At 42.9% G+C, this 18,047-nt stretch overlaps 1 protein-coding gene across 1 annotated transcript in view; it reads right to left on the reverse strand.

Moving 5' to 3' along the window:
* Positions 1–4,098: 4,098 nt before the first annotated feature.
* The window catches only part of ABHD10 (abhydrolase domain containing 10, depalmitoylase), a 39,972-nt gene continuing 26,023 nt past the window's right edge, over positions 4,099–18,047 (reverse strand). The window contains exons 3-5 of the mRNA XM_029081626.2: positions 12,943–13,054; positions 12,123–12,260; positions 4,099–5,193 (exon numbers count right to left, since the gene is read on the reverse strand). Coding sequence (XP_028937459.1) covers positions 4,843–5,193; positions 12,123–12,260; positions 12,943–13,054 — 601 coding nt within the window. The 3' untranslated portion in view covers positions 4,099–4,842. The remainder of the gene's footprint in view (positions 5,194–12,122; positions 12,261–12,942; positions 13,055–18,047) is intronic.

The raw sequence follows: 18,047 nt of genomic DNA on the forward strand, positions 1-18,047 counted from the left end.
AATAGGGTTGGACACAGTCCCTGTCCCACTTGGGACTCACAGTCTTAATCCCCATTTTATAGATTAGGGAATTGAGGCAGAGGGAAGTGAATCGACTTGCCCAAGGCCACAGAGCAGACAAGTGGTGGATCTGGGATCAGAACCCATGACCTTCTGACTCTTTGGCCTGTGCTCTATCCACTAGACCACACTGCTTCTCATTGTTTTCCTCAAGAAAGAGGAAAAGACTTTTCTGCCCATTCTAAGCCATTCTGAACATCACATCTAGAGACAGTTTCCAAGCTAGGTGGGGCATAGGGTCCCTGCTGCTGTTGTCGCTCAGGGTGGGAATGCTCCAAAGGCAGGGAATGTGGCTTCTGAACTGTGGCAGGGAGCAGCAAGGCTGGACCGGGTACCAAGCAACCCTGCAGACCCTGGGACTCCTGGTACAATAAAGTTTCCTTCTACAAAGGTCCCGGTTCTACTAAACCCCATAATTCAGAATGGAAGGATCTCCAGCAGCCCACATGACTCTGAGAGGGTTGGGCTGCAGTGGTGTTGGAGACCCAAGTCACTGTTCTGAGGTGGCTCACTGCTGTGAGGTGGCATGGTTTAGCTGGCTGCATCACTCCCTCCCACACACACCTCTGCATCCATATGTGCCTCCACTAGCAATAATTTTATTGAGTGCTTACTGGAGAATACAATTAAGCGCTTGGGAGAGTACACTTTAACAGCTGGTAAACATGTTTCCTCTCCACAACAAGTTTACAGTCTAGAGAGGGAGACAGACATTAATATAAACTATGGACATAAACACTATGGGGCTGAAGGAGGGGTGAATAAAGGGTGCAATTTAAGTTCAGACCAGCATTCCCCAATTCAGAGACAGCCAATAGGTACAGGGGGACCCAAAGAAACCTACGCTGTCCTCAGCAGTCTGCAATGGTTTGCTTCAGTGAATGCCCAAGGGCCGTCATCCTGGCCCGAGTGGGAGAGTGGATTACTGGAAATAAAAAAATCAAGTGAATGTCCTATTGACAATAGGATAGTTCTTCAACCCTGCCACCTTCAAACTTAAAAGTCCTCCACACACAGGCAGCAGCACCACCTAGCCCTCCACTGCTAGAGACAGCAGTACCTTCAGCTCATGAATCAATCAATGGTATTTATTGAGTGCTTACTATGTGGGGAGCACTGTACTAAACACCTAGCCTCCTTAAAAACGCCCCCTTTGGCCCACATCAAACAAACGCTAGGAAAAGTGCCTTGCTGTCTTTACAAGTGGACAACTTAGAAGAAACTGTCTCTTTGGCCACGATTTCAATGATGAAATTTTCATCATTAAGCTGCATTGTTTTCAAACTTGAAGGCCAAGAATAAATGGATCAAAATACATTTCTGAATCAATGTAATTAGCAGTTCTCAAAAATAATACTTCCCCTGGGGCAACCGTTGCATGTACCAAAAGTGCATGGCTTCATAAGGGTGCCACCAAGCCATTGCTCCCAGTGAAAAAACAACAGCAAAAAAAACTTATACAGGTGGCTTCTTTTTAAACTGCTTTTTTTAATATAATAATGTTGGTATTTGTTTAGTGCTTACTATGCACAGAGCACTGTTCTAAGCGCTGGGGTAGATACAGGGAAAGCAGGTTGTCCCATGTAAAGCTCACAGTCTTAATCCCCATTTTCCAGATGAGGTAACTGAGGCACAGAGAAGTTAAGTGACTTGCCCACAGTCACACAGCTGACATGTGGCAGAGCCGGGATTCAAACCCATGACCTCTGACTTCCAAGCCCTGGCTATTGCCATTGAGCAACACTGCTTAGACACACACAGCCTGCCTACAGGAGTTGTGACCATGACTAGTTTGGAATACTGTCTCTAAGTTCTTCAGGGTCCATAAACATAGCCTGTGTGAGGAGGACTTTTAAGTTTGAAGGTGGCAGAGTTGAAGAACTATCCTATTGTCAATAGGACATTCACTTGATTTTTTTGTTTCTAGAAATGCACTCTCCCACTCAGGCCAGGATCTGTCGGCCCTAGGGCATTCACTAAAGCTGACCGTTGCAGACTGCTGGGGTATCCTGAGTATCCTGCACACAGTGCGCACTCAATAAATATCACTGATTGATAGGAAATAAATTTTATCTCCTTCCTATCACCTCTACAAATTCCCCTCTTTAGAAAAGTCCATCTAAGAAAAGCCCCTTAAATATGTCTATTCAGTTATTACCTGGTGTCTTTCCTACCGATCAAAAGATCCAGGACATACTATACATACAATCAGTCAGTGAGATGCACTTACGCTTGTAATCAGCCTGGAAAGAACTCTGTGACTGATGATCCACACCACACAGAACATGGAAAGATTATTTTTGCCTGGCTCATCTCATTCACCCTGAGTAGGGCTTGTAGTTTTCTGCTCTAGAGTTGCCATTTCTAAACCCACAGAGTGAGTTTTATGCTTTACCCATACCTGAAAACATTTTTTTTTTGGTTTTTATGGAAGTTTTTTTCCTAGACTCCCAGAACTCACTGATTCAGAATTTGGTTTACTTCTTCACATCCCCCCATAGCCAACTTCTGGAGGCATGCAGACATGGCTGATAATTCTTGCTTAGGTGAGAACTTAAAATTTTGAATTATTCAATAAATGAGCAATGCATGTGAAGCCATGTCAAGTCAGAGCTGCAGTGCACAGATCCAAAACGCTGTTGTTTTGCCCATTTTGTTAAGCTGTTTGGTGATTTTTAAAAACTTTTATTTTTAAAGTTTATTTATTGTATTTATTTTATTTTTATCCTTAATTTTATCTTTAAGGACAGAAAAATGTCTTCTGATTAGGGAACAAATTATAAATAATTTCATGTCAGAGGATATCCCAAAGAAAGCCTATGTAGTGCTCTTAATGCAGCTATTAAATTTTAATTCAACCAGCAGGGTCTCCCAGCTGCATTTCTCCAGGAAAAGGTCCCAAGTGTGTTTGGATAGGGACAGCTGGAACAGAACAGCCTTCTTGCCTGAGTAAATCTGTTGTGTAGTCAATAATGAATGAGCACAAGGATATATAATCCAAACTGCTGCAAGATGGGCAAGCTCAAAGCTGAAGTAATGTAAGCCTTTTCACCAAAGAAGAATTCTTCAAACTGAAATGTTACACTAAATTTGGAATGGAAGAAAGGTGATGGTGGGTTGGAGAATAGAACAAGCAAGGAAAAACAAATTATTTGTGATGAAGTTTAGAATTGATACTTTCTGGTTGCTATTTTAAAAAAGCATTTTAACCATAAAGGATTACTCTTTTGGTAACTGCTTACTCATGGCTGCTTTTCTAATCATTACTGGTGAAAAGGATAAAGATTTTGTTACCTTTGAACTCATTAATACTTGCCTAAGAACATACTTGAGAATGTACTGTCCTGAACACTTACTGAATTGAAAATGAAATTCTCTACAGAGGAGTACTGATTGGTCTTAAATTAATGCTTTGGTAATGGTACTAGATTCATTCCTCTCTGAATTTCATTTACTTGCTTATAGTACAATGATCTCAAAGGACTAAATGTACTGCCTTAAAATCCACAACAACCAAGTCAGTATGGGGAAAATCAAAAACTCACTTGGTTCAAAGCCATTCCAAATTCAAACAGTAAGAATAAAGCAGCCTCACGCAATAGATGCAAACCAGGGTTGAACTCAAAACCATTTTTCTATGTTGTAATTGTTGGAGTGGGCTGGAAACTGTGTGTCAGTCTGTTGTAGTGAGGGTTTCTGGGACTAACTGATATCTGCAGATGGAGATGCTCGTAGCTTTCGGTTGCCAGCTGTCTCCAAGGTCAGAACCCATCCTCCCTCACTGATCAGTGAAAGGTCTCTAATTGATTGGGGAGGGGATGGAAGAGCTTGCAATATAAACTGTTCCCTGGGGTGGCCTGATGGGAGGGGTACCACGTGGGGAGGGGGGAGTGAGTGTCAGGTCAGAGACAGAACAGGCAGAACATGACTACACAAGCTTTCCCGGGGAATGAATCAGGGCCAGGTGTTAGATTGGGCTGGTGCAGATTCAGGGTACAAAGGAAAACAAAAGTGAAAAAAATCCTCTCTAAAAACTCATTTCATATAAACTCAGATGAAAATTTACTTCTTAACCTAGCGGATAAAATGAAAGAGAAAAAAATATTTATGAAACAAATGAGATGTCAATAAAAAAATTACATTTGACCTACACTGTACATACAAAAACTACACTTACCTATAACCTCAAAATACCTGGGGAAACTAAAGCAGAAAAGCATCCCATGATCTACAAAGACCACAGGGAAGGCCCAGGGCTGGTAGAAACCACAATATTATATATTTTGATCATTTTTATTTAGGCTAGAGACATTTTCACTCAATTCAACTAGTAGCCCTTTCTGGTGCTTTTACAAACCTGCATATGCTACCAACAAGCGCTAAAGGAAAACCCAAGTTCCAAAATACAATTTAAACAGAAATAGAAGGAACAATTGGCATCAATATATATGAAAGATAGACTTCTCTTGATAAAAAAAATAGTCAGAAACATATTACAGAGAAACAAAGAGACTAGAGGTTTGCGTAGAAAGAGAAAACTGTTTCCAAACTAATAGCAGCACTCATTTTCCCCCTCATTTCTACCTTATGAGCAAAGTAGAAAAATATGGGCAATTTTCCAAATAGAGGTAGGAGAAAAGCCAGAAAAACTCCAGGGTCTGCCCTTGGGACTCCTCATGTCCTTGGTTCAGTGGATCCCCACCCCAATTCTGAATGGGGGGGTGGGGGTGCTGGTTAAATCAGTCAAGTGGGTGGAATGACAAAGCTTACGTGTTTGAGCCCCTATGCCAGTGACCCTGAGGTTGAAAGTTTGTCAATTAAATCATCAATAGTGTACACCAGAAGTTTGAGGTCATCCTTCTCTTTCATTCGATGATCTCCATTTTTACGGAGGATGACATCAACATCTGTGCTGACCACCCGGTCGGCTACCTGCAGGGAAACCTGCCATGGGATGACATCATCTTTCATGCCATGGAGGAGTCTGACTGGGCAACTGACAGGAATGGGGCTATGCAGTAAACAGTGAGTTTCTGCTTCTTTAAGGAAACTGTATGGGAAATAATGATATCCATCTTCATTGTATTTGGTTGGCATCTTCCACACACCTTTCTTTTCCACTTCTTTCTTGGCCTGTTGGAGAAAAATTGATAAAGGAGAAAAATGTACATTCATGTGTCAACTGGCAGAAGAAGTATTGTGGACCTGAGAAAGTGATAGGGCAGGGCAGTGGAAGGAAGTTACTGTTTTACTATATCAACCCAACTGAGGCAGTCCAGTTCAGTCAATGTTTCCCTATGCTTCAAGAACTTTCCTTTTAAATCAAACAGAAACTGCTTACCATTGGCTTTAAAGCATTCAATCACCCTGACCCCTCTTACCTTCCCTTCCTGATTTCCTTCTACAACCCAGCACACTCACTTCACTCCTCTAATGCCAACTAACTCACTGTATCTTGATCTAATCTATCTGGCCACCAACCCCTCACCCATGCCCTCCCTCTGGCCTGGAACTCCCACCTCCTACATATCCAACAAACCATCATTCTTCCCAAGTTCAAAGCCTTATTAAAATTACATATGCTCCAAGAGACCTTCTCCAACTAAGCCCTTTTTTCCCCTCTCCTATTACCTTTGCATTTGGATCTGTACCCTTTATTCATTCCACCCTCAGCCCCATAGAACTCAAGTATATATCCATAATTTATTTTAATGTCTGTTTACCCCTCTATACTGTATGCTGTTTGTGGGCAGGGTATACGTCTACCAATTCTGTTATATTGTACGCTCCCAAGCACTTAGTACAGTGTTATATACACAGTAAGTGCTCAATAAATATGATTGACTGACTGATAGGAAAGGAATGGGGAACAAAAACAAGCTTTTGACAAGTCAAAGGGGCAAGTCAAAATGCCATTGATTGATTATGACTGTCATCAGCACATAGAAGTTCCTGGAGGATGTAACATGGCATGAATTGAAAGAGTTCTCCATAATCAATACTGCTGGCACTGGGGTTGCAATAGAAACCTTGGAAGTTGCTGTGAGAACATTTTTCTGGTCCCTTGAGCAAGGTTTTCATCATATCAGATTTAAAAAATATATATATTCTGTTCTCTTGTCAAAATCTGGTTTGTACTTTAAATGATATATTATGTTATTTATTCATATTAATGTCTGTCTCCCCCCTTAGACGGTAAGCTCATTATGGGCAGGGAATGTGTCTGCTAATTCTGTTGCACTATCCCAAGTTCTCCCAAAAGCTTCATACAATGCTCTGCACAAAGTAAGTGCTCAATACGCTTGTTTGACTGGCATACAAATATATTAGAGGGAAGGAAAATGGGGGGTGGAATGAATATAAGTGCTTAAGGAGTATAGACTAAGTTCAAGAAGCACACCTGGCTTGCAAATGATTTTGAAGTGTCTCAGATGGACAACCTAAAGAAGGCTAAGGTTAAGTTCCATTCTGTGGATGGCAAGTTCTGAACACAGAGGTTTCCATTTACCATACAAGAGATAGGATCACTGGCTTCTGCTACCTAAATAGCATAATATTTGAAGATGAGAGGCTAGGAAAAAAAATTGAAAATTTAATCCAGGATGTTAGTATGTGGATGTTAGTATGTCCTTCAATAGTCAATGGCTTGACTGAGGTAAAGCAATCAATCATATTTCTTGAGAACTTACTGTGTGGAAGGCACTGTAACTAAGCGCTTGGGAGAGTACAGCACAACAATATAACAGTCACATTCCCTGCCCACACCAAGCTTACAGTCTATTGGGGGAGACAGACTAATGGATATGTAAGTGCTGTTGGGCTAGGCAATGCAGAAGGGAGTGGCAGAAGAGGAAATGAGGGCTTAACTCAGGGAAGGCCTCTTGGAGAAGTGTCTTCAATAAGGCTTTGAGGGAGGGGAGAGTAGTTGTTTGTTGGATATGATAAGAGAGGACATTTCAGGCCAGAGACAGAATGTGGGCAAGAGGTTTGCAGTGAGATAGATAAGATCGAGGTACAGTGAGTAGGCTGGCATTAGAGAAACGAAGTGTGCTGCCCAGGTTGTAGTAGGAGAGTAGTACGGTGAGATAGGAGTGGACAAGGTGATTGATTTTTTTAAAAGCTGATGGAAAGGAGTTTCTGTTTGATGCAGAGATGGATTGGAACCATTGGAGCATCTTGAAGAGTGAGGAAACATGGCTTGAAGGTTTCTGTAGAAAAATGATCCCGGCAGCATGGGCTCAAGTGGGGAGAGAGAGGAGGCAGGGAGGTCAGCAATAAGGCTAATACAGTAATCAAAGTGGGAGAGATAGGATAAGTGCTTGGATTAATATGGTAGCAGTTTGGATGGAGAGGAAAGGACAGGTTTTAGCAATGCTGTGAAGGTTGAACCAACAGGATTCAGTGATGGACTGAATATGTGGGTTGAATGAGAGAGAGGAGTTGAGGATAATGCCAAGGTGAAGGGCTTGTGAGATCAGGAGGATAATGGTACTGTTTATAGTGATGGGAAAGATGGGGAGGACAAAGTTTGGGTGGAAAGATGAGTTCTGCTTTGGACATGTTCAGTTTAGGATGTCAGTGCAACATCCAAATAAAGATGCCCTGGAGGCAGAAAGAAATACAAGACTGCAGAGGAGAAAGATCAGGGTTGGAGAAGTAGATTTGGGAGTCATATGCATAGAGGTGGTAGTTGAAGCCATGGGATTGGATGAGTTCTCCAAGGGTGTGAGTATAGATGGAGAATAGAAGGGAATCCAAAACTGAGCCCTGAGGGACTCCCACAGTTGGGAGGCAGAGGAGGAGCTGGCAAAAGAGACTGAGGTTGAGCGGCTAGAGAAATAGATGGAGAACCAGAAGAGGACAGTGTTGGTGAAAATGACATTACATAATGTTTTCAGGAGAAGGGGGTAGTCTACAGTGTTGAGTAGAAAGATACAGAATTCATACTTTCAACTGTAAATATTTCTCTTCAATATGTGAACGGAATTGTCCAAAAACTTCTAACACCTGGGGTTTTTAATTTCTCAGAAACTCTAATTTAAAAGCCTGATCTATCAGTTGATGTTTTACAGCCAGGTAAAAGCCTCACTAGTGAAAAACCCCTCTATGCCTGATTCTAAATCCACTATCCAGGGGCAAGGATTTAATCTCATGGTTCATTAGCACAAGAGGTGGGAGGAGTTATACTAAGTATTTTTTTTATTGAAATGATGCCAGTGTAACGCACCCATATCCCAGAAGTTTTTATTAGGACTTTCTAGTTGAGTAATGTTTTTTCAGGACCATAGAGAAAACTGGGAAGTTTCCTTGTAGAAGGCTTTATAGTAAAAACATTCATTCATTCATTCATTCAATCGTATTTATTGAGCACTTACTGTGTACAAAGCACTGTATTAAGTGCTTGGGAGAGTGCAATATAACAGCGAATAACACATTTCTGCCCACAATGAGCTCACAGTCTAGAAGGGGAGTCAGACATTAATATAAATAAATATATAAATAAATTATAGATATCTACATATGTGCTGTGGGGATGGGAGGGAGGATGAATATGAATGAAGGGGCAAGTAAGAGTTGTGCAGAAGGGAGTGGGAGAAGAGGAGAGGAGGGCTTAGTCACGGAAGGCTTCATGGAGGAGATGTGCCTTCATTAAGGCTTTGAAGTGGAGGAGAGCAATTATCTGCCGATATGAGGAGGAGGGCATTCTAGGCCAGAGGGAGGATGTGAGTGAGAGGTCAGCGGCCAGATAGAGGAGATCGAGGTACAGTGAGAAGAAACATCTAGAAGTATTCCAAAATGCTGAAAATGGGTAGCACCAGGTATCACTGCCAGGAGACACTGAACTCCTAAGGACTTACTCTCAGTATACTGGGAGTTCACTGTACCAAGAGAAAACCAGGAGCTGCCGGCAAGGGTTCAGCACAAATGGCAGAGTTCCAGTCAGATGCTCAAAAAGGGATGCCTAGAGAGGCTTGTAAGTAATTGGGCAGGAAGAAGAGGGGAATCCCTGACTGTCACCCAGTAATTCGTAGAGCACTGAAGGACTGCAACTTTCCCCATCTTTACCCTTGCAGCTTGGGACCCAATGTCAATCCCTCTGACCCCCAGTATCTTCATTATCCTCATAAACAGAGTACATGAGTTGAGTTCCTGTTGCACCTTCCCCTATCGTTGCTTGAAATTGTGGCAACAGAAATGAACATTCCTGTTAACCACATAGTCTTGTGGATTAGGGTTTGGGGCTGAGGCTGAAATCCACTCTAAAGATTAGGATGGAGGTACTCTATTTTCATGTACAGTGACTTGGGGATGCTGGGGCTCTAATCCTAAAATGATCAATCACTAGGGATGATCAATGAAATGCCACCATCATTGGCCCTTGCCTGTGCCAGGTTAGGAGCCAAGGACAGTCAGAGCAAAGGAGGGAGCAGGTAATAGATCCCATGAGGTTGGAGCTCCGTAAATTGATTCCTCTCTTTCAGGACAGAGACAGCTAACTTGGCTCTTGGGGAGTTCAAAGCACTGTGCTAAAAGTTATTCAGTCTCTCTAATTCACTACCACTTAAGGTTGGGCCAGTTTGCTCACATTCCATTTGGTCTGGAATGGGATCGGCAGAGCTTTGATGTCATATCGGGAGACTCTGCCCATCACAATAACTTGGCCTCAGTCATCCCTAGCTCCCAAGATCTCAGAAGAAACCTCATTAGATTAGGGGTCTGTCACAGATGGGGTCCCTCTTCGAAAGAACCTGGTGCTATCCTTGCCTTCCAGGGGCTCGGTCTCTGTGGCAGAGAGATAAGCCATGAGCTACTTCTAACTTGGAGCCCCACTCAAAATGCTTCTGCTGCCATGGAAGATGCTCTCCTCTGCTCCTTCCCCTCCATGGCTCCAAACCATGGTCTGGGTTGAACCCCACAGTATGAGGTGGGAGATTCAAGCTTTGTCATTGTCCCCGTAGTCCAAAGTGGCCCCTCAGCCCAGAGAAGGCCGTGAGCTGACACTGCCTCTCCCCTCCCCCATCCTATCTGCACCTTCTACTGAGAATCGGAGTAGCAGTCACTCCGGAGAGCCTCTGCAGTGTACAGTAGGTGCTTCTGTGCCCACATGTAGTGGCTCCTTCTCCCACCCCTTACCAGTCCTACAGCCTGGCTCCTCTGTCTGACCGGCTTAAGGCCCAGGACCACCACCTGCTTCTCACATACACCTCAACACGAAGGTTTAACAATGCTTCTCCCAGCCCTAGTCTCGGAGTGCAGCCCACAGTGGCTCCTGATGCTGCTGCCCCTGCGGGATACCTCCAAGCCCTGCCCTAGCTCATCTTGGGACTGACCCTAATGCCCCGTGTTTCCCCAGTGGCTTGGCATTTTGGGGGTGTCCCCTGCCTCCCCCACCAGGCAATGGATAGAGCCATGAAGTAGAGACCAACGAACGATTGGAGGAGAGACTAAGAGTGATGAACAGGGACCATTTGGAGACTGAGGGATGCCAACTTCCTGCTCAGCTACCAACAGGAAGCCATGGGACCTGACTGGCAGCTCTGGGGACTAATAAGGGCTCACTCATAAGGAGCATCTTTGGGACGGTCAAGGGGAGCTGACTGTGCCAGTCAGGGGAGGGCTGATACAAATAAGCGAATGTATTAAAACCGACCTGGGGAAGTGGCCCACACTCAACACCTGGATGGCTCATTCCTTAGACTGGTGGTCATGTGCTGACACTTCCTGGGAGGGAGGAGGATTACAGGTGCCTGACTTGGAGTGAGATATGGTCTTTGTGTTTTAATAATAATAATAATAATAACGATATTTGTTAAGCGCTATGTGCCAGGCACTGTACTAAGCACTGGGATGGATATAAGCAAATTGGTTTGGACACAGTTACTGTCCCATGTGGGGCTCACAGTCTCAATCCCTATTTTACAGATGGGGAAATTGAGGCACAGAGAAGTAAAGTGACTTTCCCAACTCTTCGTTACACCTCATTGAGAATGGTAGCACCTGGGATCCCCTCAAGGATCCCAAATGGAATGAAACTCTTTTGCTATGACAAATGCCTTGGTGCATGCCAGAGGCTCCGAACTAAGCTTCAAGTGCTTAGTACAGTGCTCAATAAATACAATTGAATTGATGAATAAACCTCTGTCCCATTGACTTCAGCCCTGGGTGGCTTCCTGGTCCAGCCAGAATTGGCTGCTGCCAAAAGGGGCCCTGGCTATAACCTCCCTAATCTGATAGTGGTGGAAACCACCCACCTGAGGAAGGATAATGAGGAAAAGCACCTTGGGATCTGAAAATGGACTTGCCTTCCCCCAGATCTTCTCCTCTTGTCTGCCTAACTAAGGCCTGCAAAATAGCTTATACATCACAAATATAGCAAGTAGATAATAAGAAATCAGGTAGAACTTCAGTAGGAAAGGGGTCAGAAGGTGCTCAGACAACATCCTGTGTAAAATAGAAAAGGCCCAAAGAAATAAGAGGAGGCATAAGGAATATGACCATAAAAGATGATTGATTGGTAGGAAAAAGAATGATGACATGGCAGAAATTTGATGGGGGTGGGCCTAGAAGAAGATGATTTGGGCAGGAAAGTTTGGAAAAGTAAAGAAAAAAGATTAAGGAACAAGGAGGGAATCACTGCAGAAAAAGCTAGTTCACACACATTCAGGAGTTATAGTTATCAAGGCAGAAAGGAAGGGATGGATTCAAGGGTTCCTGAAACTTGCCTGTTGTGTGACCTCGGGTAAGTCACTTAACTTCTCTGTGCCTCAGTTTCCTCATCTGTAAAATGGGGGTTCAATGTTTGCTCTTCTCTCCCTCTGGAAGCCTGATGAGGGATTGGGACTGTAACTGCATCTGATTACTTTGTATCTACCCCAGTGGTTAGTATAGAGCTTGCCCACAGTAAGCAGCTAACAAATACCATTACTATTACTGAGAACAATTATATCTATGAAAACATGAAAGGAAAGAAGAGAGGAGGTGGTAGTCATATCCATGACAAGGTAAGCTTAAATAAAGGCACTCATATTTACACTGATTGGATAGACCTACTCTGGACTTACCTCAGTAGGAAGCTGATTAAAATTGGTTATTATACAATCTGCAGCTGTAGCCACACCGACCAGAGCAGCGACCTTTTCGGGGCGTGCAATTGCAGCGTGAAGCATTAGCCAGCCTCCCATGCTAGATCCAACTAGTATCTACAGTTTTAAAAAGAGAGAGAGAAAAGGAGATTTACTGTTTTTTCCACCAAGGAAACAGATTTGTTTGGTCCTTCTCTGATATAAATGGTCACTCCTGAATTTTAAACTGATACTTTAACTGTTACCTTTTCTTAAACCACTGACACCTCCAGCAGTTGTGAAAGGAATGAAGAGCCAAATGTTAGTTTAAATCTGGTGGGAATGAACACTCTGACACGTATTCTATTACTTAAAAAACAGGTGCCTTTAAAATAAGGGACTGAATGTGAAAAATGAAATGAGGGCACTGGGATTTCTGTATCCCTGATCTAGAGGTGAGGGAAACAGGGTGGGCAAAAGCCTGCTTCTTTGACTGTAGGTGGTGGCCAAAGTTCGAGAAAGAGGAGTCTGATCAGGGGCAGGCCCCAGGAGCAGCTTAATTTGTTTTCTTCAGCAGGACTTGCTCCCAGATGGCTTTCACACAGCACTCCCTGAGGGCCCCCCTTCTGTTAATTACTATTAAATTCAGCCTGTTGGGAAATCTCCCACGAGCTGCTAGTTTATTCTGCTTCCTCCTCTGCAGAAGGCCAGGAGTAGGGGAACATGAATGGAGGTCTAGGGGAAAAATCATGTTCCAAAAACCAGGCAATACAGAGTTTCAATACAATCTATATACAAAATGGAATTAGCACAAGATAACCTGTGGTCCTTCTGTCAGATCATCAATTATAGACAGGACATCTTTCCTCCACTTTCCTATTGTAGAATCTGAAAAATTACCATCTGAACTTCCACAGCCAGAATAATCAAATCTGAAAAGGAACCAAGATGAAAGTGGGTATAAATATCATTTAGGCAACTCTGATTCAGCATGCCAAAATATAAAAGGCATATAATATATTAAACTCCTACCTTATTGAACTAAACAACTCAAGTGCTTGGTGAACTAAAATTTATTCCTTGGACTTAAAAATCGGCTCTTAGCCATTACTTGACATGGCGCAGAGCTGACAATTTCTTATTCAGGAGAAGCAGGACATATTAATATTTCCTAAAATGTTCAAATGGGAAGGCTCGAGACCACATCAAATAGGTATTTAATGTTCTTTTATTGCACAAAGTCTCAACAAATGCAGGAATAACTAACCAAAACAAAAATATTAGTCAGATGTCATCTATCTGCCAGATCTTTCCCATTTTCACAGCTGTTTTTGATATTTAAACCCTGGTTTACCTGATTTCCCTTCTTGAAACCTGATTTATAAAAGTTCGTTAGCTTTAAAATCAAGAACTTAGTGTTAGAACTCCTCATCTTCCTACCCAAACCATCTCCTCACCCTGATTTTCCCATCACTGTGGACAACATCACCATCCTGTCTCACAAGCCCATGATCCTTGGCAGTATCCCACTCCTCTCTCTCATTCAAGCCACATATTCAGCCTGTCACCAAATCCTGTCACTTTTATCTTCCTGACATCTCTAGAATCTGCTTTTTCTTCTCCATCCAAACTGCTTCCATGATGATCTAAGCAATTATCACTCTGGCCTCAGACCACTTATATATTTCTCCTTATGCCCTGTTGTTTCCCCTTTTTTGTAATTTATTTTAATGTCTATCTCCCCCACTAAATTATTATTATTATTATTGTACTTATTAAGCACTTACTATATGCTAAGTACTGTTTTAAGTGCTGGAGAATATACAAATTAATCAGGTTGGACACAGTCCCTGTCCTCTCTTTGGGCTCACACTCTTAATCTCCATTTTTTTTTTCAGATGAGGTAACTAAGACACAGAGAAGTTAAGTGACTTGACCAGCCCCAATGCTTACTAGATTGTAAGCTTCTTGAGGGTGAGGATCATGTCTACCAACTCTATTATATTGTACTCTCCCAAGGGGTAGTTCAGTGTTCTGCACACAGTCAGTGCTGAATAAATACCACTAATTGATTGATTATAATTAGGAACACTGAAGTCCTTCACTATACTTTGGACTAATTTCAAATATAAACAGAAAACCACTTATTAAAATGAAGGAACATGAACACACTCTATAATGTGACCTTTCAAAGGAACTCTCCTCTTCCTTCTCCACGTTACACTGCTTAATTGTGGTTAAACAGAAGGGCATTTGTTGTGGGCAAGGAATGTGTCTAACAAATCTGTTATATTGTCCTCTCCCAAGCACTTAGTACAATACTCTGCATCCAGTGAGCGCTCAATATATACAATTGATTGATTTACTGGATCCAGTGAGCGCTCAATATATACAATTGATTTAATCATACCATCTACCCAGATTTCTGGAGATTTCCTCCTGCTAAATAATAATAATAATGTTGGTATTTGTTAAGCACTTACTATGTGCAGAGCACTGTTCTAAGCGCTGGGGTAGATAGAGGGTGATTAGGTTGTCCCACATGAGGCTCAAAGTCTTAATCCCCATTTTACAGATGAGGTAACTGAGGCACAGAGAAGTGACTTGCCCACAGTCACACAGCTGACATGTGGCAGAGCCGGGATTCAAACCCATGACCTCTGACTCCCAAGCCCAGGCTCTTTCCACTGAGCCACGCTGCTTCTCCACCCTTGGCAAATAAAGTGGTGGGAAGAATCCTGGATTTTGGTGTTGTTTTCAGGGGCTCCATCAACTCCAGGGTTCTGGCCCACAGGGACTCAGGAAAAGGGGGTGGATGTCTGGAGTTCCTAAAGCACCAATCTGTCACATTCCCTAGGTTCCCATGACCAGCACAGGGACATCTGCTGCTTCTCATGTGCCCCTGCCACTTACTGGGAGGCATGGACAGGGGAGAGTAGTAGGAGTAGTGATGATGATAATAATAATAATGTTGGTATTTGTTAAGCGCTTTCTATGTGCAGAGCACTGTTCTAAGCACTGGGGGTAGATACAGGGTAATCAGGTTTTCCCACGTGAGGCTATCAGTCTTAATCCCCATTTTAAAGATGAGGTAACTGAGGCACAGAGAAGTTGAGTGACTTGCCTACAGTCACATAGCTCACAAGTGGCAGAGCTGGGATGATGGTGGCATTTACTAGGTCAGATGAAAGACCTTATATCTCTAACAGTGGCAACAGAATGGAGCTTGATGGTTGACTTTCTTGACAATCTAACATTTACAGATGAACTTTCTAATAATCCCTAACCTCTGCAGTCCTGGCTGCAGAATTCTGCCCTGTTTTTTGTTTTGTTTCCTCTCCCTTTCCTGATATATCCAGCATTAGGTTGGCCACTTTGCTGTTGCAGGTACATGCAAGGATAATTATCTGAAAGAAGGGTCCTTAGTGTCTCTGAGGTGCTTTCCATGAATGGAAATTGGGAATTGGAAATTGACAGAGCAGATCCCAGAAACTTGCTGAGCAATGCGGTGGAAACCCTGTGGACTTGTACAGCCATGCAACCCCTGCTCCTTCACAGGGCAGGGCTGCCTCCAGGGAACACCATGGTGATGTGGTGAGAGTTTGCAGGACACACATGGATAAACTCTGAATGCATTCTGACCAATAAGCCTGTTTGCTTCTAATACCAACCCCCTCACTGAGCCTTACTTTTACTTCTTTTGCCTACAGTCTGCCTCCTGCCTCCATTCCACTTTATGTCTTCAGAACGTCTCCTGAAATATCCACAGCACTTAGGTATATAACCTTACAAGCTGCTGTTTCCCCCTCTCTATGTCTCCCCTTCTACATTCTAAACTCCTTGTGGGTAGGGACCAACTCTATTGTATTGTACTTCATTAATTCATTCATTCAATAGTATTTATTGAGCGCTTACTATGTGCAGAGCACTCTACTAAGCGCTTGGAATGTACAATTCAGCAACAGATAGAGACAATTCCTGCCCAATGATGGGCTCACAGTCTAAACGGGGGAGAGAGACAGCAAAGCAAAACAGAACAAAAGAAAAACAAGACAACATCAAGATAAATAGAATCAAGGGGATGTACACATTAACAAAATAAAATAAAATAATAAAATACAATAATTACTGCAGTATTGTATCTATTACAGTTTTTGGAGGCACTAAGCCCTCAGATACCAGTGATCGATTGAGTGTAATCATATCTCCTCCAGAAAACCTTCCTGGACTAATATCTCAACATCCCATCTCATTTCCCTATCTACTGTGTCCCCTATGCACTTGGGTCATTAACTCATTAAGCACTTAGGCACCCATTCAACTCACCACCCTGACAGCGCTTAGGGTACATATTGTTGTACTTGCTTGCTTTCCCTACCTGTAATTTATTTTAATGTCTCTAGACTGTACCCACTAGATGTAAGCTCCTTGAGGGCAGCAAACTTGTCTACTTATTCTAATGTACTTTTCTTAATAAATACCATAGATTAATCATGTTATTTCTCCCCCACCCCCATAATTTGTCACTCACAAATACAAGAGCAATTCTCTTTCTCTACTTGAGGTAAGGAGATGGTTTCCAACCTGAACTCCTTACCTTCTCACCCAAACTCTGTCTTCCCCATGACTTTCCCATGACTGTAGACAACACCGCTACCCTTTCTGGCTCACAAACCCGTAACCTTGGTGTTATCCTTGACTCGTCTCTCTCATCCAACCCAAAAATTCAATCCATGACTAAATCTTGTCAGTGCCACCTTCACAACATCGCTAAAATCTGCCCTTTCCTTTCCATCCAAACTACCACCTTAATAAATCACTCATCTTGTCCTGTCTGGATTACTCCATCAGCTTCCTTGCTGACCTCCCAGCCTCCTGTCTCTCCCCTGCAAGGATCTGCCTGGATCACTTTCTACAAAAAGATTCAAGAAATGTCACCCCACTCCTCAAAATACTCCAGTGGTTGTCTATCCACCTCAGCATCAAACAAAAACTCTTCACCATTTGCCTCAAAGCACTTCACTTTTAATCACCTTGTACAAAAATATTCAAGACATGTTACTCCTCAAAATACTCCAGTGGTTGTCCATCCACCTCCGCATCAAACAAAAACTCTTCACCATTGGCTTTAAAGCACTTCACCACCTTGCCCCCTCCTACCTCACCTCACTACTCTCCTTCTACAACCCAGCCTGCACACTTGGCTCCTCTAGTGCTAATCTTTTCACTGGACCTCTGTCTTGCCTGTCTCACCACCGACCCCTGGCCCACATCCTGCCTCTGGCCTGGAATGCCTTCTCTTCTCAAATCTGACAGACAATTACTTCCTCCCTGTCCACCCGGCCTTCAAAGCCTTATTGAAGACACGTCTCCTCCAAGAGATGTTCCCAGACTAGGCCCCCCACTTCCTCTTCTCCAACTCCCTTCGGTACTGTCCTGACTTGCTCCCTTTCTTGTTCCCCCCTCCCAGTGCCACAGCACTTATGTAAATACCTGTAATTTATTTATTTGCATTGATGTCTGTATCCCCTCTCTAGATGGTAAGCTCATTGTGGGCAGGGAACGTTTCTGTTTATTGTTGGAATGTACTCTCTCAAGCGCTTAGTACAGTGCTCTGCATACAGTAAGCACTCAATAAATATGATTGAATGCATGAAAATAAGAATATTCAATGATGAAACCTATTAAGAAAGGGCATATTTGGGTTGGCAGAACATATTTAATAAATGGATTCCTTGTGAAAATTCCAACTGAGAGGCCCTCTGTTCTTTCTCCTTTGCAATAGCAAGAGGAACTAGGGTGAAAAAAGTCTATAAAGAAGACCTTTTTTTCAAATTAATACTAGATGGGGAATTGTAGGATGCAGCAGATATCACTCTAAAATGAAGAAAAAATAGTCTGCATTTACTGAACTACAATGCAGAT

This window comes from Ornithorhynchus anatinus, chromosome 17 (genome assembly GCF_004115215.2).
Source record: "Ornithorhynchus anatinus isolate Pmale09 chromosome 17, mOrnAna1.pri.v4, whole genome shotgun sequence".
In the NCBI taxonomy this organism is placed as follows: Eukaryota; Metazoa; Chordata; class Mammalia; order Monotremata; family Ornithorhynchidae; genus Ornithorhynchus; species Ornithorhynchus anatinus.